This window comes from Alternaria metachromatica, assembly GCF_023757995.1.
Source record: "Alternaria metachromatica strain BMP 0045 chromosome Unknown scaffold_42, whole genome shotgun sequence".
NCBI classification, from domain to species: Eukaryota; Fungi; Ascomycota; class Dothideomycetes; order Pleosporales; family Pleosporaceae; genus Alternaria; species Alternaria metachromatica.
In genome coordinates, this window is record NW_026055533.1 from 135855 (window position 1) to 160715 (window position 24861).

General features: G+C 45.4%; 7 protein-coding genes across 7 annotated transcripts; 3 read left to right on the plus strand and 4 right to left on the minus strand.

Moving 5' to 3' along the window:
* Positions 1-1126: 1126 nt before the first annotated feature.
* Positions 1127-3647, plus strand: J4E83_010219 (uncharacterized protein; the record flags this gene model as incomplete). Its single annotated transcript, XM_049337101.1, has 5 exons — positions 1127-1342; positions 1391-1664; positions 1725-2213; positions 2267-2911; positions 2971-3647. 5 exons carry the CDS (start codon positions 1127-1129, stop codon positions 3645-3647), a joined length of 2301 nt encoding a protein of 766 aa, XP_049183803.1.
* Positions 3648-4337: 690 nt separating this feature from the next.
* On the plus strand, positions 4338-4733 carry J4E83_010220 (uncharacterized protein; the record flags this gene model as incomplete). The annotated part of the gene is made up of 2 exons (XM_049337102.1): positions 4338-4368; positions 4438-4733. The coding sequence occupies 2 exons, from the start codon at positions 4338-4340 to the stop codon at positions 4731-4733; spliced, it is 327 nt and encodes a 108-aa protein (XP_049183804.1).
* Positions 4734-4944: 211 nt separating this feature from the next.
* J4E83_010221 (uncharacterized protein) lies at positions 4945-5730 on the minus strand (the record flags this gene model as incomplete). Its single annotated transcript, XM_049337103.1, has 1 exon — positions 4945-5730. One exon carries the CDS (start codon positions 5728-5730, stop codon positions 4945-4947), a length of 786 nt encoding a protein of 261 aa, XP_049183805.1.
* A 302-nt stretch (positions 5731-6032) lies between these two features.
* On the minus strand, positions 6033-8998 carry J4E83_010222 (uncharacterized protein; the record flags this gene model as incomplete). The annotated part of the gene is made up of 3 exons (XM_049337104.1): positions 6033-7004; positions 7902-8886; positions 8937-8998. The coding sequence occupies 3 exons, from the start codon at positions 8996-8998 to the stop codon at positions 6033-6035; spliced, it is 2019 nt and encodes a 672-aa protein (XP_049183806.1).
* Positions 8999-9418: 420 nt separating this feature from the next.
* On the minus strand, positions 9419-10507 carry J4E83_010223 (uncharacterized protein; the record flags this gene model as incomplete). The annotated part of the gene is made up of 1 exon (XM_049337105.1): positions 9419-10507. One exon carries the CDS (start codon positions 10505-10507, stop codon positions 9419-9421), a length of 1089 nt encoding a protein of 362 aa, XP_049183807.1.
* An 11321-nt stretch (positions 10508-21828) lies between these two features.
* On the plus strand, positions 21829-23256 carry J4E83_010224 (uncharacterized protein; the record flags this gene model as incomplete). Its single annotated transcript, XM_049337106.1, has 1 exon — positions 21829-23256. One exon carries the CDS (start codon positions 21829-21831, stop codon positions 23254-23256), a length of 1428 nt encoding a protein of 475 aa, XP_049183808.1.
* Positions 23257-23582: 326 nt separating this feature from the next.
* Positions 23583-24599, minus strand: J4E83_010225 (uncharacterized protein; the record flags this gene model as incomplete). Its single annotated transcript, XM_049337107.1, has 1 exon — positions 23583-24599. The coding sequence occupies one exon, from the start codon at positions 24597-24599 to the stop codon at positions 23583-23585; it is 1017 nt and encodes a 338-aa protein (XP_049183809.1).
* Between the last annotated feature and the right edge of the window lie 262 nt (positions 24600-24861).

Consider the following 24861-nt stretch of genomic DNA (forward strand, 5'->3'; position numbering starts at 1 on the left):
GAGCAGATCGGCCAGCCTAGCTCGTTCGGGTTCGCACTCGCCATCGACTAAATCAACACCATCTCCATCCTAAATTCTCTCTACGTCAACTTCATGTTTTGTGTAGTGTAGGGTATCTGCGCTAGGGCCCAAACTTATGCGTTGGAGCCCACCATCCAGGATATCAGAGAGCTGGCACTTCCAGACGATTTCGATCGAGGCATTTGCCTCGGAGTTTTGGCCTTCGCAGCGATGACCTGCACGTATGCATAAGGTTCGACATCTTATCTTGTAGATCGAACTCGAAAGAGGAAGACATGTGAGGAGCTCCGATGCTCACACTGAGTGACGCGCATGCCTGATGGGCCTAACAAGATAGGCTTCAGGATTCAGCACACAGACAGCCGATGCGTTTTGACGATTGGGATCGATGAAGTGTTGTCCTGTAAACAACGTTGAGGCTTGGAGGGAGTCGGCTTGATCAGTCGGGATTGGTGGGGGAAGATGTGGCCAGTACGTGATCACTGTCTGGCTATTGAGAGGGCTGGGAAAAGCAAATGCCGTCGAGGCGCATTGCTCAAGGTATGCGTTCCATCAAAGAAGAGAATGCGCTCTTGTCGAGCGCCGGGCGCGAAGCTGGGAGTTCGATAGAATTGATGAGAAACTCGTTCTTTCCCTCGGAAGATGATTCCGAAGATGTGCACGTGCCCGACCACGTGATGTTCTCCGCATCTTGGCACGTACCTGACGGGGAAGAGGGACGCGAGAGTCAACGTCATAGCCCGTTGCAACTGCTTTATCAACGAAGGATTCATTAACGATGTAACCTTAGAGCTCAATCAGGGTGTACAACCGATAAGGCCCGCTTGGGGAGCGATGCGCGCATGCGGGGTACCTTGGAAAGTGGTGCGCCAACGGGTGGGACGCATAAGAGGTAAAAGGAATTACGACTCACCCAACTACATCAACTGTTCTCAAGATGCTGGGAACTGAATTATTGTCTCTGCTGGTACTCGCGCCATGCGCAATAGCACAAGACGTCGATTATTCGCAGTTCGTGAATCCATTCATCGGGACTGAAGGCGCGATACCAGGCTACGCATACGGCGGCGGTGATGTGTTTGTGGGTGGCGCAGTACCATTCGGCATGGTCAAACTGGGTATCGACACGTATGAAGAGCCTATCAACCAGAGTGCGCTCAACGGCGGATATACACCTCAAGGCCATGTGACTGGCATCAGCTTGATGCACCAGTCAGGGACCGGCGGTGGATCGAAATATGGATATCCGTCCCAGATGCCGCTGACAAGCATTGATGGCGACGTCAATTTGCTGGACAATCGGACTTACTGGCAGGATCGAGTAGGGTCATCAATTGTGACGCATAGGCAGTTTCTGACAAGCCTATAGGTTGGCGAAGACGTCGCGCAAGTTGGCTACTTCCGTACCGAGCTAGAATCTGGTGTCAAGATCGAACTCGCGGCCTCTCGACACGCAGGATTATACCATTACACGTACCCGTCTTCGTCCGAGAAGCACGTTCTGGTTGACCTGTCGCACTACCTGCCCCATCTGACACGCTCATGGGATTCTCAATTCTACACAGGCGGCGAGATTGAGATTCAACCGAACAACAGCACATACACTGGATACACATCAATAGCAGGAGGCTGGAACATTGGCGGTGAGTTTTGTACGAAGTGCATGTGAGACATGTACTGATTTCGTACCTCTACCTCTGCAGCACCAGTCACCGTGTACGTATGCGGCGAGTTCGATAGTCTACCTGACGAAGCACATGCTTTCAAGGGGAAGAACACATTCCCTGTCGGTCGACACTTTCGCTCGTTCAATAACGGCACAACACCTCGGCCTACGTATACTGGATCAACAGCCCGGTCAGGGCCGATGAACGACCGCGTTGGAGCAGTATTCACTTGGACCAACATCACCGAGATCAAATCGCGAGTAGGCATCTCCTTCATGTCTGTTGACAAGGCATGTTCGTACAAAAACGCCGAGCTCTCTTCGTGGTCAATCGAGGATACCGCGCAAGCGACGCGTGACGAATGGAACCGCGATGTCTTTTCCAAGATTCGCGTTGACACGTCGGAGTCAGCAAATAAGACCAGGCTGGCGTTGTTATACTCCAGCTTGTACTTCATGCACCTTATACCCAGCGAGCGTGTAGGCGAGAACCCGCTATGGGAATCGGATGAGCCATATTGGGACGGTAAGTCCTGGCTGTACGAAATGCATGTGAGACATATACTGACTAGTGTAAAGATTTTTACACAATGTGGGATCTGTTCCGAAACCAGGTCTCGCTCTGGCACCTCATCCAGCCAAGCTACTATGAGTCTATGATCCGCTCTCTGATCGACATGTTCAAGCAAGAAGGCTATCTTCCAGATGGTCGATCTGGCAATTACAATGGTCTGGTCCAGGGAGGATCAAACGCCGACAATGTCCTGGCAGATGCCTACGTCAAGGGCTTGACGGGTATGATCAACTGGACGGAAGGCTATGCAGCAGTCAAGAAGGATGCCGATGTCTTGCCTTTCTTCGACGAAAACCCAGTCGACCCGTATGGCTCGCTGAAAGAAGGACGTGGTGCGCTGAAAGACTGGATAGAACTCGGCTACGTCTCGGCTGATCGCAGCACGCGTGCAGTCTCAAAGACAGTAGAGTACTCACTCAACGATTTTGCTGTCAGCCAGATCGCAGCTGGTGAGGCGCCTGGCGATCGTGACCTCTACCTCCGTCGGTCCGCAGGTTGGCAGATGAGTTGGGATCCTGAGTCTGCGAGTCGTAACTTTTCCGGTTTCGTTATGCCGCGATACGCGAACGGCACTTTCCATAAGACGTATGACATTACTGACTGCGGCGATTGTAACTGGGAAGATGAGAGCTATGAAGGCACTGCTTTTGGTGAGTTGCTGCCTGTCTGCATGCTGTCATCTTCTACTTGTACACTAACAAGAGGGTAGAGTATTCTTTTGTCGTTCCTCACGACATCTCGCGCGTTATCACGCTAATGGGAGGCCCTTCCCACTTTGAGGAACGCCTCGACTACGTATTCCAACCAAACACGTCTGGTGTAGACCTCGGCGTGAACGGACTTGGCATCACCACCATCAACAATGTCGCGAACGAACCCGACTTCGAAACACCCTACCTCTACAACTACCTCAACAAGCAGTGGAAGAGCGTCGAGCGAAGCCGCCAGCTTGCTAATGACTTTTACTTCAACACCACCAATGGTATACCCGGAAACAGCGACGCAGGAGCCCTGAATTGCTGGCTCATCTGGCAGATGCTGGGATTGTATCCTATAGTCACCACCCCCGTATATCTCCTGGAAAGTCCTTGGTTCTCTGACATCAACATCACAGTCAATCATGACAAGACATTGAGGATCAGGGCCGACGGTTTAGACGATGGAGACGGAAAGCAGGGGTACTATGTTCAGGGAGTGAGTATCAATGGGCAGGCCTGGGACAAGAATTGGTTCGAGCATGAAGACGCGGGTGGTATCATGACCGAGGGGGGCGAGATTGTCTTCAGGCTTGGAGAGCAACAGACTGTGTGGGAGTCTGGTGATGTGCCGCCCAGTCCTGGGCACCAGGTCGTTGATGTTGGTGAGAGCGCACAGTTCTCTAACTGATGCAGCATAGCATTGCGCCAACCCGCGTCGTGACGGCATAGATGGTAGTAGGCAATCGCGATAGGAGACACTATCAATAATTCTCGTGATATCAACATCCGTCAAACATCAAACTCCCCGCCAAGCCATCCGACACATCTGACACACTCCGCACACACTCCGATCACGTGAACCACTCTGAAACACCTCCTGCGACAGCACAACGAGACCCATCCGCCACGGCATTAACCCCGCTGATAGGCCAGACCCCATCACCCAGAGGACGCGTCACCAGCAAACCGCTCAACAGTACAAGTCAGGTGCAAGTCAGCCAACAGCATGAATCATGCACGATATAACCGCTTTCATTATAGGTACCTCGCCTCCGACACCCGGCGCCTGGATACGCAGGCGACAAGGCGATCACACAGCGACAGCCTCAGCGCCACGGAGAGCATGACACGATGCACTGGAAGTGTACTGCGGGGTCGCACATCGCGGGTGCCTGAGGAAAAGCATAAGAAGGCTGCGTCGCCTATGGTGCTGAGAGACCATCAAGCAACATCTTCTTCGCACTACAACAACCCACTTCTATTCCATTCTTTCTTTGCGTCTGTGACTGCAAAAGCTGACCTGGTGTCATTCGTTCAAACGTACTATACATAATCTACCGACGAGTTTATTTCGATACCCCAACTTCAAACCATCAATATGCGTTTCTCCATCGCTACTCTCCTCACCTGTAAGCGACCACCGTTTTCCACCTGCACTGAGCCGGAACTCAAAGACGTCATATACTAACACCCCCCAGTGGCCGCCGTCTCCATGGCCCAAGTCACGCCCAACAACGCAGGCGCCAAGAACGTCGGCGCGGGCGACGGTTCGCAGTTCATCACCGGCGGGTGCGTGTCGGATGCCGATTGCAGCTCCGCCTGCTGCAGTCAGGTCGCTGCGACCGGCGACGGTGTGTGCTCTGCTGAGGCGGCGAGCCAGCAGAACGGAAAGACGGGTTGTGGATTCACGGACCCGAATGCGGATGCGGTGATTGCGGCGGCGCAGGACCAGGTTGCGCAGCAGGGATTTAAGAGGGTTGTTCGTAGCGAGTAGGGGCGTTGCTTGAAGAGGGTGCTGTTGTGCCAATGATAAGATGGTTTGACGGTGATTGTAGTGTGCCCTGGCTGTGATGTCTCTTCTCGTGATGTGCACCAAGTTCAACTAGTTCATGCGCATTTTAGAATTCGCTCCAGATCGAATCACGTCTTCGACGTGGAGCGGATTCTAAAATGCGCATGAATCAGTTGAAATTGTGATGATAAGCTCAATGCGCATATCCGCTTCCCGCCCCAAAAGCCGCCCACAGCCGAGCCACCCAAAGCGCCAATATCAACTCCCGACATGTCTGGTCTAGATCATGCCTCAGCTCTATCGTCGGCATCTTCCCTCCAGGCCCCATCTTCAACACCTCTGTCGCAACGACATGGCCTTCGCTGTCTTTCCACTGACTAGGTTCCAGCTCGTTCTTCCTCTGCTTAAGCGCCTTTGTAAATCCCCCTGGCTTGCCACAAGTCATAATCTCATTCGGCCGACTGCCCTGCGTCGGCATATGCACGACATGCCATCGGCGCAGACCGAACCGCAGTTGTAAAGCGCCGGGTAGTGTGCTCCCCGCTTTGCCTTGGATGTAGTATTCGTTGATGAGGAAGGGCGGGTCGTGGGCTTCGTATAGGACGCTGCTGCTGTCGAAGGCGACGGTCGGTGCGCCGGATTGGAGGAACGTGATCTCTTCGGCTTTCAGCCTCCGTATCCGCAGCTTGTTGATTCGCGCATCGAGGAGGGAGGAGAGTTGGTAGGCGGGCGCGTTGGGTGTGTGGATGAAGGTGCCGTAGATGGTGAAGGTCGTGGCCTTCTCGTCGACGGTGGCGTATGCGGGAGGTAACTCGGGCGGAGGCGATGCTGGTACGATGGTGGCTGTTGGCTCTGTGTCGACAGCAGGTTGTTCGCCAGCGGCGGGTTCGGAAGGAGGGTGTGGTATTGTGGTGGGCGGAGGCGCGACGACGGCTTCTTCGTATGAGGGTATTGGCGCGTTGATGTTTGGGCGAGACATGGCTGCGATAACAAGAAAAAGCACGCAAGCAGTTGCTCAGTCTGGCTGGCAGTGCTCAAAGAATTGCACAATATGAGGTTTCAGAGGCTGTGTTGCGCCAAGCATGCTTTCGTATTGATTGATTGATGATGTGAACACGGCAAGCCCGGCGTGACGTACTTCATCCACAACCTCGGCTTCTTCCGCCTGCCAAGACCCCACACCTGCAGTCTCTCCCCACGTCACACCACGAGTCCCACGGCAGTCGCGTGTGGAACCTAGACGCATCCGAGCCAGGATACTAGAAACGCAGCACCCCACCATCATGTTGGCGGCTCTTTGCACCTGTGCATCTTTGTCCAACAAGCCAAGTCGATCATGCGAATCTCGTGGCCCTTCTCCTGCAACTCAAGCAAGAGTGGTTTTGCTAGATCGAGGAACTCAGCGCCGCGCTTACTATCAGCAGGAAAAATCGAAAGAGAGACAGTTACGCCGAGACTGGCTGAGTTCAAGATCTTTCTCAAATCTCCAATAGTCTCCTCCATATCTGACTCAATCCTCCAACTATTGTCAAAACGCATGACGAAGGTGATACGGCCGGCGATGTTCTTGGGCAGTACACTTGCATCGATGTTCGACCACCACGGAAGCTTTGCGAGAATATGGTGGATAGACAACGGCTGTGTGTATATGTACTTCTGAATGATGAACGTCGTTTTCCAATGGAATCTTTCGAGGATCTCATCGGCTAGTGGGTGGGTGGTTGATATCATGGGGTATGGACAGCCGACTGGTGGAGTAGGTATAATACCGTCCGATGCTCCTTTGTGGATGGAGAAGCCAGTGTTGTCACTTGCTATCTTGATGGTGTAAGTGCTCTCCCTCGGGAGTAGATGATCGTATACCATGTCCCTAACCTCCCGTGGTAGCTTCCCTGCTGGTAGCAATCCGAACATTCTGTCGAGGAGACTGGGGTGTACGAGCTTGGCGTATTCTCTGAGGACATCCGCGAGCGTCTGGTGGATGTACAGTTCCTTTGGTTCAACGTCGGAACGCTTCCGAAGCTCTGCATTGATACGACGCTCTGCCAAACTAAGCTTCAACGTAGCTGTGTCCTTGCTGGCCGGGTCTGCGAGTGACGGTGGACCGCTTTGAGATTTTGGATCACGTCGTTTCTCGATGTCCGCGAGAGTCGAAAGCTGCTTTTCTTTCCACGAGTACAGCTCTTGCAGCGTCGAGTCATATCTTTCCTTCTCAGCTCTCAGTCTCTCCGCAATGACATGTAGACTGACATCCTGGACGTTAGATGAGGATATTTACGTTACGACAGAAAGCCCTGACTGACCTGAAAGCTCGGAGACGGTAGTGCTCATACTCCGTCGAGGCAGGCGAAGAGCGTCCGAAGACATCTACGAAGCCGAGTTGGTCATCAGTGGTATTGGTTGTAAACATCGCGAACACCTGGATAATATAATGGGTGAGTTGTTTTGGTGTTACGCAAAACTCCAAAAGACCCAGGTATGGGTTGTGACACTGAGCTAGCTGAAAAACTAGTCCTAAAGAGGCAAATCTGAAAGGCTCCGTTGCCAGTACAACAAAGAACGCGTCAACAAAGATTGAGTGACTTGTTAAGAGTACGTGATTGATGCTCACTTTGGTCAAAATACTCCAATCTTCCACACAAACCAAGGTTGAGAACTAGACGCCAATCATATCCTCCGCATTTCACACAACCCACACGCAAAAGAATGCCCCCGAATAAGAAGTACCGCCACCCCGAGAGCTCAACAGATAACAAGCCTTGCGATTGACGTAAATTGAACCGGCAAAGCTACTAGTTTCGCGTCCTGGGCGAAGCAGTGCTTGGTACAAGCGGTGATCACACTTCGTATTGCATTCTGCGCAAGGTAAAGCCACTATCTGAGCAGGGGTATACATCGCCTTAGAAATTATTCACTTCTTAGGATTTAGCAGTGTATGTGCAGCAAATGCAACACGCATCATAGCCCTTCCTGGTATCGTGTTCACATCATCTAACCCTCCGCCCTCATCTCCGCCTTCTCCCCAGCATCCAGATTACGTCCCGAAGGGTACATCTGATGCGGAGATCGCTTCATATACTCGCGGACTCCCGCCTATTGAATCTGATTAGTGCCATACACTCTTATACAAGACTCAGGTTGACGACATACCTTACGGAATTGCCGGCGATTAGTCCACGTATCGGTGAACGTGGCGCTTCCCTCCCCCGCCGTCCACGTCCACCCGCTAATCCTATCGTCCAAGTGAATTTGGTGGCCTCGAGCCTTCAAGGCCGTCAGGCTCGGGAATATAGTTTCCATGATGATATGAACGTTCTCGTTATGAACAGCGGCATCGATCTCGGTCCCAACATTCGAGACTGATAGTCGTTCGGTAGTAGCTAACATGGCTTGGCGTATAGTTGGGTCGGTGGGAAGTAGACACTCATATCCTTTACGCGAAGGACCAATTTGGGAATGCCAGTACATCTCTTTGCTAGGGAAGATCACTTGGATACGTGCTCGGGTATTGGTGAGTTGCTGTAGTAGATCGAAGCGCTGACGGAGTAGAGTTTTACGCTCTTCAACCTGGTAAATGTCCTCGGGCATGTAGATGCTGATTGTGGAGAGCCAGCGTTTTGGTACGATATCTTGCTTCCACGCATCTTGGTTGAGAACCCTGCTTATTAGCGCGTCGTGTTGGATATTGAATTGGCCACGTCGGTAACGAAGTTGTAGGATCTCTAGAGCTGACTCTTTGCCGACGATGGATGGATCGATGTAGTAAGGATCTTGGCCTCGATCGACGACACTAGCTGCTATGTTGGTCCGGTGGAAAAATGTAGAGCGTGGTTTGTTGGTCGTCTTTAGTACGTATCCACTACCCTCCAACCAGATGTCAAACGACGGGTTCTCGAAATCTATCAGCTCGGCGTAGATCATGTCACGCAGCTCTCGCGGTAGGTGATCTTGCACGGCCTGTAGTATTGGTGGGGATTCTAGGCGGGAGCATTCGACAGCGGTATGATACAGACGATGCTTAGCTTTTCGCAGTTGCGCCCTTAGTCTTACACGCCGGGCTCCGTGTCCCTTGGGGCATGCAGTAAAGGTGAAATTGTCGACGGTACTTTGAAGCGGTTCAATCTTCTTGGCGGCTCTGCATGTTCGTCAGCGTGCGGTCCATTTTCATTTGGTGATGGAGCTCACTGGTATCCATCTGCACGCAGCTCGACAAGCGTCGGGACCTTGCGTGTCTTCGTATAAACCATGGTTGACTGCGATCTTGGTGTGACTTAGGCAAGGTTGACGGATATGCGCGTTGCAGTTGGCCGCTAGGAAACTGAGAGCAGGGCTTGGGGTGTGAAGGGGCGTTCATATATACGCAGAAGGTTGAGGCGATACACATCCCGTGATGTGGACGGACCACAAAGTGGACAAATGAATGAGCGATCTCTATCTAATATGCGCTGAACACAAGACCTTATACAAGAGAACTAAACAGGTTGCCAACTACATTAAGACGAAAACATGCGAAATAGGTAACCTGATACGGATGTAGGCTCTAGGGTTTCTAACCTTTCCTTAGGCCGACGTGACAAGAAAGAACAACAGTAATGAATGTGGTCGTAATTAGATGAGTTGAGGTACATCCCGATACAAAAGTCACAGTAACACCGTCGTCGTAAGCACTACCAGAACTCCAAAACAACATACCACCTGATCACACTGCCTACCAAGAAAGCCCAGCTCCCTGCCATTGCCGCTATAGCTGCATGCACTTTTCCCTGTTCCTCGTTCTCACCGTCCTGGAAGAGAAAGAAACCAGCCATCATGAAACCAAGCCCACCAAGCGCATTGAGAATGGCACTCTGCCAGTCCGAGTGGAAGAACCTGGGCTTGTACCAGCGCTCTTGTTCGGAGAACGCCAGCATAGCGTTCGCGACCAAGAAGAGCGCGCCGTGTATCACCTGCGGCCCGAAAACGATGTAACCAAAGAGAGGGTCTTCTTCTGGGACGACACCGGGGAAGTCGACGATGCCAGCGAACATAAAGATGATGCCCCCAAATAGAACGATGAGACCAGCCTGGAAGGCCAAGTTGGTGGCCGACAACTCCCAAACCTTCTCCCATGACGGTATCCACTTGAACTCCGGTGTGCCAAGGAGCGCTGGCCGGTACCTGACTTTCTCGGGCTCCAACTTCGATGTTTCAAGCGTACCGCGGTCCGCATTCAGAGCACTGAAGGTGTCGAAGATGCCTGCGACGAAGAAGAAGATCGATCCGATCAATATCGTACTAGGGACGGCGACAGTCTCTTCGGTTTCGAACTCCGTGGAGGGGTTGAGGCGGGGTAGGAGATCGAAGGTGGCGTTGATGACGAGGTCGATAGATCCAATGAGGAAGATGATCGCTACGAGGTAGATGGGGTCGCGGTAAGGAAAGACTGTGAACATGGATTTTAGCCGCACTTTAAAAGAGCTGCTGTTGTCCCATTCCATGACCGAAGTGGTATCGAGATAGCGGTCGTCGATGTATGCTTGGCTGTTATCGGCGTTGCGTTCGACATCGAAAATGGTCGGCTGTGAAGTACGCTCGGAGTGGCATTTCTCGCGGTGTTCAATGTGGTCGACATGAACGAAGGATTGGAGCTTCTCGGTTGAAGCGGGGCGTGGTTGAAGATCGATTGATAACGTCTCCGATATGCTATGTGGACGAGGGGTCATGCTCATCCGCGCCTGGCGGATGTAAGAAGCACGGATCGTTGCTGAGGCATTCATGTCGGGCCAAGACAGCGGTAAGGACAGTATTAGAGATTAGAAGTTATCGGTACTTGTACTAGGAAATTGAACGAAGGACACAATTCGACACGGTAGGCTTATAGAAAAGAAAGCATCCTCAATAGGCCCTTATGGGATCCCATACCCAGCGCAATCAAACGTTAGTTGGGTGTTGCTGTGTTGATCGCGCGCTCAGACGCCCAAGCCCAAGACTTCACATGTCTGACCCACGAGCTTCGTCATGCTTTTGGCCAACAAGCATCGAGTATTGATGCTGTTAAGCTCAACCAAGCTTTGTGAAGTGGTGCTTGTTTCCCACTTGTTTTTGAAGTGGGTCGAACAGTACGTGGCGCCGTCCCGGATGGAGGAGTGCCGCCACCTGTGTGTGGCAGTGAACTGTTCGGAGTGAGAGATGTCGGTTTCAGTATTTGCATCGTATGAGACATCGGCCCAAAATAGGGGCGACTAGACAAAAGTGGCCCGGATCGCCGGCAGGCGCCGCTCGGACCGATCATCTTCAGGCACTAGTGCAGTGTGCGCTTCATCCTGGAGGTCGATCTGGAAAGATAGTGGGTTGAAACATTCTTGCCAACTGTGGCTACACCTTATCCAACTATTAGATTTTTGTAGGTAACTATAGCCGCTAGCTAGTTAGAGTTGTTAGGAGTAGAATAAGGCGTAGGCGATAGTTAGATTAGATAGAATTATTTTCTATATAGCTTAGCGTACTACACATAGAAGAAAACTAAAATCTAGCTCTAGAACGTGTTAATAATATGTTTATATCTTATCTTTGTAAGAACTATAGAGGCGCTAGTACTCTCTTTACTAGTATTTAACGCTAAGCAGCTTAAAGTACTTTTACTACTTTTTAAGAACGCGTTTAAGAACCTAGATATAGCCTTTTTAGACCTTAGAATAGCTAATAACACACTAAGTAAAAAGAGTAACTCTAAGCTAATTTAATTTATATACTACTTACAACGTCTTTATATTACGTTCTTAATACAATTTAGAAGAACTCTATTCTACTTTTTATAGGTAGTAATAGTAGCTTAGGCCTAATAGTAATATTATATAAGTATATTATAAGTATACTAATATAGCCTAAAAGTACACTAGGTAGCTACGCATATATTATCTGCCTACTACCTACTTATATAATATAGAAAGATGCCTTAGATAAGGCTATTAATATAAGAGGCCTAAGAACGTAATATTAATATATTTCTAACATAATCTAGTTCTAATATAGAAAGGCCTAGAAATACAAAAAGCGTATATTCTCTTTACTTTTCTTAAATACAATTATATAACGTTAGAAGTATATTTATATAAGTATTAAGTATTATACTACGCTTACTAAGCTACTTAAGGCTTATTATTATTCTAAAATTATACCTAAGGTAGAGAATATACTTAGAAGCCTAAGAGATACTATTATACCTAATAATAGAATAACTTGCTAGAAGTAGGTAGCTAGGTACATTTAACGTGTATGCAACGTGTTCTTAATACGCTTTTACTAACTTTAAAGGCTCTACGCTGCAACTCTTAGACGCTTTATAAGTAGTAGATCTTATAGTAACTAGCAAGTAAACTATAAACCTATATACTTCTAATAGTAATATAAAGTAAGAGATACTATAGATAGAAATACGTTTATAACACGTAGTAACTAAGTTGCAGAGTCTTACTAGTAATAGACTTTAGTTTATTAAGTGTGCAGCTTAGATATATAAACTTAGATATACTAAGAAGCACGTCTTCTACGCTGTTAGTTCTAAAATAGACCTAAAATACCTTAAGAACTTATTTAATAATAGCTCTTTAGTAGAGAAAGATAATAAGAGAGTGTATAATACTATAGTGTTAATATCTACTAGAACTCTAAGGTATAGTAAGTAACTTTATACTATATTACGTTTAGCGTATGTTTATAATACGTTTTAGAACATAACTACTTCTATAGAGATAGGTAGCTAGTTAAATAAGTGTATAATAAGGCTAAGTACTATATTATAATTCTAGTAGATCTAGTATCTTGTCTATACATAATTATAACGTGTTATAGAGAATATATACATGTCTCTTCTTTTTCTTTAATTCTAAGCAAAGACCTAAAGGCTAAGCTTCTTGCAGTTATTTTTTCTATATTAACTCTAGGCCTTATACGTAGTAAGTCTGCTCTCTACGCTTCTATAATATGTTATAATAATATTCTAATTACGTTTAGCTAAGGCTTTAGCGTTCTTCTAAGTCTAGGTATAGATTAAGAGTAAAGGCTTTAGGTCTATTAAGAAGATATGTATTATACTAGCAAATAAGAATAAAATTAGAAGCTTACTTAAAACTTATAAAGCTATAATATACCTCTATAGCTTTAGTGTAGAAGGCGTTATATATAAGCTTAGAACTAAGTATTAAGACCTAGCTATAGTAAGTAGCTAGTAACGCGCTAGAAACGTGTTTCTAATATAATATAGGCGTATATCTAACAAATATACTCTACTAATAATAGTATATTTATATACTACTTTCTTAATAAGTAAGCCTCTCTATTACTTTAATAGAATATATTCTAGATAGACATATTATATAAGCGTATCTATAGTAAGTAGTCTAAGTTACTTTTTGCTATCTTTAATAAAGACACTATAAAATATAAGTAAAAGTATATTAACACGCCTACAATATGTTCTAAACATAATATAGTAATCTCTCTTAAAAAGGTTATTATAGATATTAATTTTATAGAAATATATATAGAGGCATTTACTAAGTTCTTTAAGCTCTATTTAGAGGTGTTAGAAAAGCTAATTTACTTCTACTATCTTTATAGAGACAGTATTATAGATGTTACTATTAATATAAATAATAAATAGTTATAAGGTTAGTTATATTCTACTAGATTGCGTTAAGAACACATTACTAATATAATTCTACAAGCTAGAGACTCTTTCTCTAAGAATTTTTAGAAGTTAACTATAAATAGAAATAGTATTATCTCTACATAGTTTACCTATATAAAGCTTACTTTCTCTATAGTATTAACTACGCTATTTCTAACACAGAGTATATAAAATACTCTATTTAGAGGTATATAAAGGCTCTTCTTTATTATAAATTACTAGATAAGTATTATACCTATATTAGGCTTCTATAAAGTATAAAACTTCTTTTAATTACGTATACAACACGTTCTTACAATATAGTAGAGAATAAATCTAAGGTAGTTATAGATTAGGTAGCTTATAAGGCATACTTTGTTATTATAGGTAGTCTTATAAAGTGTAATAACTACATAAAGTAATGTGTTTAGAACTTATTAGAGCGTACTTCTAACGTAGCTAAGCAAGCTAGCATAAAGTTATATTATAATAGAATTAATAAGACTTTACTTAAGGCTATTCTAATATAAGTACATTTAAATACATTAAGAACGTACTAGTAACGTGTTTTAGCTTCTATAAGTAAGACCTCTAGAATATAAAGAAATATAAAGTAAAAATAGTCTATAGCGTTTACTATAAGAATAGATTACGCTATAGTTATATATAAAGGTACTTTAAGGCTATAGAAAAAGAGAGTAAGTCTACTGCGTGCAACGTGTTTTATATATAGTCTTATTAAGTTTAGAGTAGAAATTAGAGTACTAGAACCTTATTATTATTAATAATAATAATAGTATCTTAGAGTAGGCTAATTTATCTAGTTTTATTATATAGAGTAAATAACTAAGAGGCAAAGGCTGTAGGCGCTCTTCTCTAGCCTACTCTTCTCTAGCCTACTCTTCTCTAGCTTACTTCTCTCTAGCACTAGAAGCTAGCCTAGAGTAGGTCTACTATATTACGTTCTTATTATGTTTCTAATATGCTCTTAGGCCTAACTCTTCTTAAGCTCTAAGGTAGTAAGCACTTAAAAGCAACTAGGCTATTATAGAGAGAAGAGCGCTCTTAGAAATTAAGAGAGAGAAGATAGAGTTGTAGAAGCAAAGACTGTAACTAGAGAAATATAAGGTAGAACTAGAAGAGCGTAGGTAGTAGCTTTAGAGAGATAACTCTAGCTAAATTATACTATAAACGCGTTCTAACTGTAATCTAGTATAGTTACTATATGTACTAGAGTCTATAGATAGAATACTAGCTAGTAGAACGTAATAGAAATACGTTATATATATAATCTAAGCCTATATTAATCTTTACCTAATATAGTAAGGCGTAACAAATTTTCTCTTGCTAGCCTAGCCTCTTGCCTTTCTTTAGAGTTAAGCGCCTACTTACTACTATTCTTTCTCTCTCTACCTTCTCTCTTTACTCTACTATAGAACTTAAGACTATATGTTAGTATATAAGTCTTCTAATAACGCGTTTCTAACGTAATCTAATTACATTTAGAATAACTATCTATAGTATAGCTAACTTAGTATTCTTTCTTAAGAGATACTACTATTTAGTAAATAGAATAGAAGTAGGTATTACTTTATCTACTAGAGAGAGATCTTCTATTGCGCCTACTATTACTAGCTTAATAGGCTGCTTTATAGTATAAGTGCGCTAAAATTATATATAGAACACGTACTTATAATATTATAGTAGTAGTTTAGTAACTATAGTGCGCTAGTAAACTACATTAAAAAATACTACTTTAACTATCTAGTAGCGCCTATACCTATAGAGCAATTATTAATAGAGCAAGAAAAAGAAGTAATATTCTTCTTTAGAGGTATTATTTTACTAAGAGACTCTACTCTTAGAGTATCTACAAAAGACCTACTAGAACGTATTTCTAGTATAATTCTATTACGTTTGCTAGCTAAGGTGCAGGCTAAAGTATAGTATAAAGCACTACTCTAGCTAAACTAACCTCTACTACTCTAAGAACGTACTTCTCTAGACTTAGACTATAAGCTTCTATAGGTAGATAGCTCTAAGTATAATATCTTACTATAGAGCAAAGCTAAAGATAATATAAACGTGTCTACTATACGTTTTGTATTAACTCTACTAGCTACGCCTCTAATAAGAGTAATACGTAAAAGAAAGAGAAATAAGGCGTAGAAGAAGACTATAGAGGCTTTAATTTCTATTCTACTCTATAAGTCTACTAACTTAAAGCGCAAGTAGAAGAAGAGTAATATATATATCTTCTCTAACGCGTAGTAACTACGTTACTAATATGTATAGGTAAACTTAAATAAGGTTAGGCACCTACTTTTAAACTAGAAGCTTCTAACCTAATATAAGACCTATAAATTAAAGAAGAGAAATAGTTAGTAAACCTATTTCTCTAGTAAACGCATTACTTATATATTATAGAGTATTGTCTAGAAGTCTTCTACTAATTAAGAAGATACTTTACTTTTCTAGATAGATAGTTAGCCTCTCTTTTTAATATATTATTATAATATTATATACTTCTGTAATTAGATTAATGTATTTATAAGAAATATTATATAAACGCGTTATTAGCGCGTTTTGCTACTTAACTTAGTAATAGGTATAAGTTTTAGTGTTTCTATCTATACGCAGCTACGCGCAAGCTGCGCATGTACTCTATAGCTACCTAAGTTATATAACGCTAAGCGCATTAGTTATAGATTAAGTAAGTTTAAGCAAAATATAATAATATCGCGATTATAATGTAATAGCTTTTTTTTAGCTACTACTAACTCTATTATCTACTAACTACTACTTTAAATTACTACTACTTTCTATAACACGTTATTAACAAGATAGTAATATATTTCTTAATAAGATAGCTAATTATAGTTATCTACTCTCTCTAAGCTCTAGCGCTATAGCAAACTATATAAGTTTTATACAAATATAACTAGAAGACGTATCTAATATATTTTAGCCTACTTATTATACCTATCTTACTCTACCTACTTTACCTCTTTTATGCTTACTCTTTAAAAAGAACGCTAATAGCAAGATCTTAATTTAATACGCTAAGCAGCGCTATAGGCATGCTCTAGAGAATAGAACTCTCTATAGTGTAAGTTTTTAAAATATATCTTCTATATATTGCTAATATATTTAGGCTATTATAGGTTCTTATAGCTCTTTTGTAACCTACTATATTAACTAGCATAGCTCTATTATCTAGAGCAATGCTTACTCTCTAGGTAGAAGACCTAGCGCTGCCTTTATCTATAGTAAAAAGAGTATATAAATATATTATCTATATATTTATAATATATACTTCTTCTCTTCTAAGTCTTTTTCTCTTTCTACTTTTTTCTTTTTTTTTATTCTTAAAGTTTTTCTCTTTCTTTTTTTACCTTTTTTCTTTATTAGCAAAACGCAATATAATTATAATTCTAATATATTTTAGAGTTTTATTAGATCTTAATAGATAACTATAACTTTAAGTATAACTGCCTACTTAAATAAGTATAAGACAACGCCTTAGTTTAATAGAATATTCTAGCCTAGGTCTAGCACCTTATAAACTTAGTCTACTATTAAAATAGTTATCTTTAAGAATAGATAACGTATTTCTTATATATTTACTACGCGTTTCTATACTTATAATTCTTAGCTTTATCTTACTACTATAAGAGATATACTTAATATCTATGCCTTTTCTAACCTTTGCGCTAACTACTATATTATTAGCTATAGTAAGCTTTCTTAAAATATATTTAATACGCTCTACTAACACGTTATAGTGTGTAACTTCTAAGAAAATAAAGATAATAATAAGAATTTCTATCTCTTTTATACTTACTTTAACTAGGCTATAGGCCTTTAAGGCATCTCTACTAATACTTATACTAATATACTACTTTAGCGTAACACGTTTATATTATATTAAGTATATAATTTAATTAGTAATAATAGAACTGTAATACTCTAATATATTTTTTTTACTTACTCTTTTCTATTCCTACTATAATAACTTATAAACATATTGTGTAGTATTTATACTAGTAAGCGCTAGCTTAAAAGAAGTCTTAGCAATAGTTAGGCTAGTTTTTTTAATGGTCGGATGAGCTGCGCTCTCTTGCCAACTCGAGGCCACGCAAGCAGAAGGAAGGCAAGCGCTTATGGAATGGTGATGTTCAAGAGCGGCACTATCGTGGTTGCTGGTGGCTCATTGTGGTACTCAAACACTGGCCTCTGAAACCAAATCGCTGCGCCGTCTTCGAGGTAGAGTTTGTCCCTGTCGCATCGATAGGCCTGTCGGGGGCATTGAGTACATCAACGCTGTCGCGCACGAAGATGCGTGCCGGCGGATGCCGTAGAAGATCCGCGCAGTGACCGTCTCTGGATTATCAATGCACTCTGATCCTGAGTAATGCAAGGGGTGGGCATACATTGTGCTGGCGGGTTTCTCATCACGCGTCGGGATCGCCTGGTGTTGTCACTGTTGATGAAGCTGCCGTTCAGACGAGTAGGTGAGAGCGGTCTCGGCTGGAAGGCGGTGCTGACATCATCCGCTAGGCTGGGTCAGAGCGGCCCTCCCATCCTTCCAAGGTTTTGGCGGCTTCCGCGACCCATCACAACAACGCTCTTCGCGAACGACTTCTGGCCCACCTTCTATTTTATTGATTCATCAGCACGCTTCAAGCGCTCTTTGTTTGATCGACGTTACTATGATATCCGTCGCATGAGCGGTCTGCTTATTGATATTTTCTATATTCTCGATCGCCCTCAGTTTCGAGCGCATCACCTGCTCAGTAGTGGACCGAATACAAGAATAGGCACCTTATCTACTTCAAACCCCGAATCGCAAGATAAGACAGCTTCAAGCGCCGAGTCACATTGTCGGTACCTGGGAAGGATGCACGCTTGGCCTTGGAATGGGTTTCCGGGGTCTGCACGAAGACCTAAGAAAAGACGCGCCACGTTACGCGAACCCAAGACAACCGCACACCCAATCTCAGCCTACGTAGCCGGAACTGTCGTCTTCACCGTTCTAGGAAGTCCGGTGTGGCATTCTACTTCAGAGACAAGGCTACAGCGACAAGGCTACGAGGCAAACTAATGACTACCAGTTGATGGAGTGCACAGAAGCCTTGCAAACCATGTACAATTTCACCGGCGTTGAGCCCCAGCGATCCGCAGCTGCTGCGTAGACTGCGGCCAACATCCTCCTGTCAGCGATGATCATTCAAGGAAAATATTTCGCGATTTGGTCACTTCGTACCGTTCACCAGTGTTCATGCGCGTCTACGTTGAGGGCGCGGGAGGATGGCCCCGCGCCCCAACGCGCATACCCGCCGGAAGGAACGTAGCGCATGTCAGCCGCGCCATCCATCAGCAGCATCTACAAATCATCGCAAGCGCCTATACACCCCAAGATTAGATGCATGACGCAGCGTTGCCGAGTCGCATATGCGCTTACCAGTGCATCGCAGGACACTAATCCTAGGGAAGAGGCAGAGGGGCTCTGAACAGCGAACCAGAGACGCCAAGGTCCTATTTACCCAGGACAAAAGTGTAGCAGCTTGAGATGAACTGCCGAACTGAACGTCAAGGTAAGCAGTACCAAGAAAGTGTTGTAGCGATATTCTAGGATTGATCGCCTCGTGTACTGTTTTTGGCCCGCACCCTGGACAACTCGAAGCACACGCGAGGCTCTGCTTCACCCATAATTCGCCTTACCAGCTACAGCCTTTCTACTCCATGACCTGCTCTTTCGTCATGCTTAGGGTGATATGGGGCAAGAAGGTCTGACCATTTCACTATTTCCTTATCGTTTCCTTCTGGGTCAGTTTCCTGGACGTTGTCCACTTTTCCCTTATGTCGAATATGAAGTTAGCGAGTGGAAATTTCCTGCCCCGAAGTACATCAGCCAGCCCCATCGACCGAGCAAATACCATCAGGGCTGCATCATGGGCCATTCTTATCATTACGATGATGGTTTTCGGAGCACGGCAGATAATGAAGGTTGTTGTCTTTCGGAGAATGGCGCTCGATGATCTCTTGATATTTGTGGCTTTTGTAAGTTGCACAACATATCTCTCGAACTTTGCTAATGCATGCAGTCCTTTGCCGTCAGTCTTTCAATCATAGCTCTTGTCTTGTCGTTCGAAGGTCTCGGCACTGTTGGTCCGTTGACCCCCGAGCAAACCATCTTCCTCATGAAAGGATACTACTCGTCTGAAATTGTCTACATTGTAGCTATTGGCTTCGCGAAGTTATCAATCTTGGTAATATTCTACAATGTCGTCGTAACGCAACGCATCATCCGCCGAGCTGTGGTAGCTTTCAGTGCGGTAGTGTCAGTCTGGACCGCGGTGTCGCTTGTCGCAATTGCGTTTCAGTGCCAGCTACCTCGACCTTGGCAGATTGTAGGCCCAAGATGCTTCAACTCGGTATGCAACACAGGATCTAACCAAACACGGTCTGGAAGCTGACCTGAATAGCGCATCTTTTGGATCATCTATTGTATCGTCGACATTTCCACCGAAGTCGCAATCATTATGCTTTCCATACACCTCGTAGCATACCTTCAAGTACGGCTCTCAAGGAAATTTGCAGTCATTGCATGCTTTGCGCCGCGCATGCTGGTGCTTATTTTGGCAATTGTTCGTCTCGTTTTGCTATTCCCGGCTACGCTCCATGGCGATCCTCAATACCGACTCTGGGTGCCGGCGATCGTATCGCAAGCCCATGTATGCCTCAGCATCGCAACTGCCAGCATTCCATACATGGTACCCTTCTTCAAAGGCATGGATGGTGACTTGCGACGGACTCACTCGACGAAGAGTCGCCTCCATCTCATCGATGAAGAGACAGGGCGCTCAAGGTCCTCGCTGTGGTTTCGCCGACATAACAAGACCAAGGCTCTTGAACTCTGGAACCCGACCGCAGATGTCATTGTTCCATACAATCGCGTGCCGCAGCTCTCGCCTTATATTCCCGCTCCAAGACCTTTGTCGCCTCTATCGCCTCCTCGGCCGCAGACGCCGCTCGGCAAGCAGGCTAGCGTTCGCGGTTTGAACATATATATCCCATGTCGAGATCCTCGGCGGCAACGAAGCTTAGATTGGGCGAGTCCACGCACAGAAAGCTCGGGCGTGCTTTCGCCATCGTGCGCATCACCACAAGCTTTGCTTCCGCAATCGTTCATCCCTTCCAGGAAGGCACCCAGCCCACCAACAAAGATCTACAGTCCCAGACCAACTTCCTCAAGCTCATGCTATTCCAGTCGCACCCCAACGCCGGCTTTGACTACACCATATGCGGAACGCTTTTCGCTATTCCCTGCTCAAAGCTCCTCTTCCGTCTCACCGCAGCCACAGTATAGCCCATCTCGGGTGCCACCAATTCGAGCAATGCGATCGCAAACGGTATCCACGGGCTTACAGTCTCCTGGTCCGTCAGTCCTGAAGAGTCCCTCCGGTGCAGGGGTGCTGATGACACGGTCGTCCAGCCGTGCGCAGCCTCGGAAGTTCAGTACCACAACGCATCTTCAGACACCACCGCTGATGACCACATATGAGGGGACTGGAATCAGACCCGGTTCGATACAAGACCTAACATCCCCTATGGGTGCAGCAATCAATGGCTGGTTTAGCAGTGCCAAGACAGACTATCCTTCGCCATCGTCACCCATGGAGGCCCCACCGAATTGGCAACCCAAGACCGATCAATATGAGCTTTCACCAATGCGCTCAGTCGCTCACCCAAGATCGCCACCTCCAAATCATATGCGCTCACATGCTCGTGCAGACATATCGCACGATGCGCCGCCGCTTCGTTCGCCTCACGACACCCTACTTCACACCCGCGCTTCCAGATCGCAAACCATTCCTGCTGTACGCGATGTGCGGCATAGCCCGAGGATCGTGCATTGTGACCCCTTCTAGCTGTATATCCTTCAATTCCTGTACCATTTTGTCCTTCGTCTTGCATCTGGGCGGCGTTAAGAGGGTTCCTTCCAACAATTTGTCGCATTGAACGATACGATGATTGTATCACGAACTGTATAACATGTATTTGTACTTTCCTCTTACGGGTCTGTCTCTAGACCACAAGGTTTTGGCGGTTCTCTTCTGGCGTTCATGGAGTCGGAAGGATATGATGTTGATTGCCTCGGCATTCTCACGGCGCGTATTTGCAGCTATTTCAACAAGCTATTTCACGAAGATTCGATTCAAACGCTTTCACATTAATGTGCGCAAAAGAAGCACTTTCTCCACACGACGAGTGAATGGGTTGCGTCGTGAAACCTCGCCGCTTCCCCACTTTCACAACAATGGTAGGTGAACACTACGCTTGCAACCCATTATAAAAACTCTTAAACTTCACCCTTATTGACAATCCACACCAATCATTACTTTCAATCAACTCGGTCAAACTCTGATGTCTGCGGCATACAGCAAAACGACTGCCGACAAATTCCGTCTCTGGAAGGTCGACGGCTTCACGGATTCCTCTGGACGGACATCGTGTGCCAAGGATGAACGAGAGCACTTCCGACTTCGCTGTCTTGCACTTAGGAATGTTGTGTCAACCCTAAGGCAAGATTATCAGTCCAAGCAGGCGAAAGAAGTGGAACTCGAAGACTTCATCGCCCGGAAGCTTAAATACACGGACAACCCAGACAATGCTGCGCATGCTGCCTTGTACCAGAAGCGCCTGTTAGTGCACCAATCTACAGCTCAAACTACTAAAGAAAGACTGGCACGCGTTGAAGCAGAGCTGGATTTTGTTCTGGAGCACAATAGCGAAGCGATGGTCTTCTTCGAACTTATATCCGAGAAGTTGCCCACGGAGCTTGTAGACATAGTCTATGCTTATGTCGAACCATACCCCAAGGAACTTGAAGTCGACTATGACGTCGAACACAAAGAGCCTTTGGAAGACGAAGCAAGCACCCAACAAGTCGTGGAACGAGTATACACCTCGAAATCTCTGAACGGAGAGTTTGAAGGCAAGGATTGCAAAACACCGTGGTACTTAGACACCAACATTGTGAGCCCTGAGTTTGCCGAGGAGAAGATGAAGACCTTCCATCGCGAGACGGTTTTCTCCATCGGCCGCCTAGTCCACCTCACGCGCTTCCTCAATCAGAACCATTGGAGGGGATACGAGCACCTGGTCCCAAAAGAATTCGTGCGCAACATTCATCTCAAGATACCGTTAGATATGTGCCACGAGGAATGGATGGGCCCGGAAGACTCGGAATCTGAGGAAGAAAGCCAAGCATATCTGGACTCAATCTCAGGCTCTGCGGATGAAGATTTAGAATATGAAGCGTACGACTCAGTACTTGAGGAAAATCCAGAGCTGTCGTCTCTATGGCGACTTGTCGCTGGAGATACTCTCTTGAACGAGCTCGCGCCGCTACAGACCCTCACACAGAGAGGTGTTCGAATTACTATAGACGTCCGGCTCAGCATGAGGACTTGGTCCTTACTTCTGCCGAAACATATCATGGAGGCATGGAGGGACTCTTCCCACGAGGGCCCATTCAAATATGAGGGTGGCGACGAAGCAGAAAATGAGTGGGAAAACACGGAAGACTTTGAACTCATTGGACGTCTTCTGCTGCTGGTGCTGATGCAGAAGTTGCTGCCGTTCTTCCAGGATCTGGTTAAGAATGGACAAGTCGTAACGATTTTGGACAGCCGAGAGAAGTGGTCTTGGGTCATGAGTAGGGACAGCATGAGTGTGGATGACTTGCTCGCATGTAGGCAGGCCTTTTGGGATCAGAAGCCAGAAGGCGTTTTCGGGGGCGAGGCGTTGGAGTTCCGTATACCGGCTCTTGAGGACGTTGGAGACGTATAAGTCTTTGACGGTCAGTATGCTTGACCAGGTCATGCGCTCCGTATGGATATAGTGCTCTATCAATTCATGGTTTGCCGTATACATCAGCATGAAAACGAAACTTCACACACTCTGGGAGGCGATGTAGACGTCTGGGTCATCTCTAATGCCATCTATGAACTCATGCTTTGCCGTCTACATCAGTGTTAAAATGAAGCTTCACGCACTCTGGGAGGTAATGTAGACGTCTGGGTGATTTCCATTGTCCTATTGAAGTAGCCGTAGAAGTGTTCGCTACCTCCCTTAACCAGAGTGCATGTACACATGATTCCAATTCATTGATTCATCTATTTGATCATGTCAGTATCAATCATACAAACTGCATCCATCTCACTGACCTGAAGCCACTTCTGCACACCCTCTAAACAGCCTTTCGTCGTGAAGTCCAGCGTGTCTTCAGTAAAGCTCGCGCATCGACCCGACGCTGTCTTGTAATCCTCAAGCTCCAGACGTAGTCTCCAGCCCTTGCTTTTAAGCTTTTGCAGGATCGGCAGCAGGATATTAAGCAGATAATTCCTATGTCTTACGTCGTATTCTAAAGCGACTATGAGGATGCGACTCTTGCTATTCATCGGCAGCAAAGTGGTGAGGAAATCAAGGCGCCGCTTCAGCACCATTTTGGGAGTTTTGTGCAGCATCAAAAGCTCGGTGATTGGCGGCGAAGCTCTTGTATACGGAGTGTCGAAGCCGAATTCATATCCTGCCTCCTCCATCTTTGTGAAGTGGCGCTCGTTGATATCAAGCGAGATTTTGGAGACTAGCTTGTTTAGATCAAGCTGTAGTCCGGATGTGTCTGAAGCTAGGAACAGGGCTATGTTCTCTTCTTCGCTTGGCAGTTCGAATGTGAATTGTGTCGTGCGATAGAAGCGCGCAACGAACTCTAGGTAGATTTCTTCGCCTAAGCCCTTGTGATGGGCGAGGTCGAAGCGGTTCCCGTCTTCCTCATTTTCGAAAAATATGCCGCCAGCTTCGGCTTTTCTGACTATGACGTGGCTTGGCATGATTTCACCGTATATCGCGTCGCGAAGCTCCGTTGGAAGCATGTCGCTCAGCTCCATGCTCATGCCAATGTAGGCGATGCTTGAAGACTCGTGCGGCATTGCGCTTGTGTCTTGTTCGAGCCGCCCGATTTGCGGAATTTCTACTTTACTAGCATCCTCCTTGACGACTTCTGGCTTGCTAGTGCCGAAACGTTTGTCTAGGGTAGTCCAAAACATCTTTTCTCGATGCGACTTTTCCTGCAACTCAGCGCTTCGTAGCTCAGTAATCTTGCACTGCATTTGCAGATCTTTGATGTTGGCCATGATGTTGGTAATGTTGAGATGGAAGTGAAGTAGTACTTTGTAGTTATGTTCTTGCGTCTTAGTCGAGCGAATGTAGATATTTGTAGTTCGCGGATGTGTTTTAGTACTAGCGTCAAGGTCTTCGATACTGTCTAATAATAAAGATGTCTAAGTAGAAAAGCCTAGGATGCAGCTATTATGTACGATTCCTACCTCTAACTCACATCCGAACGCCCATCCAATACCTTAGTTAAGTCCATTCAATCGGCTTCCATAGCTAAAG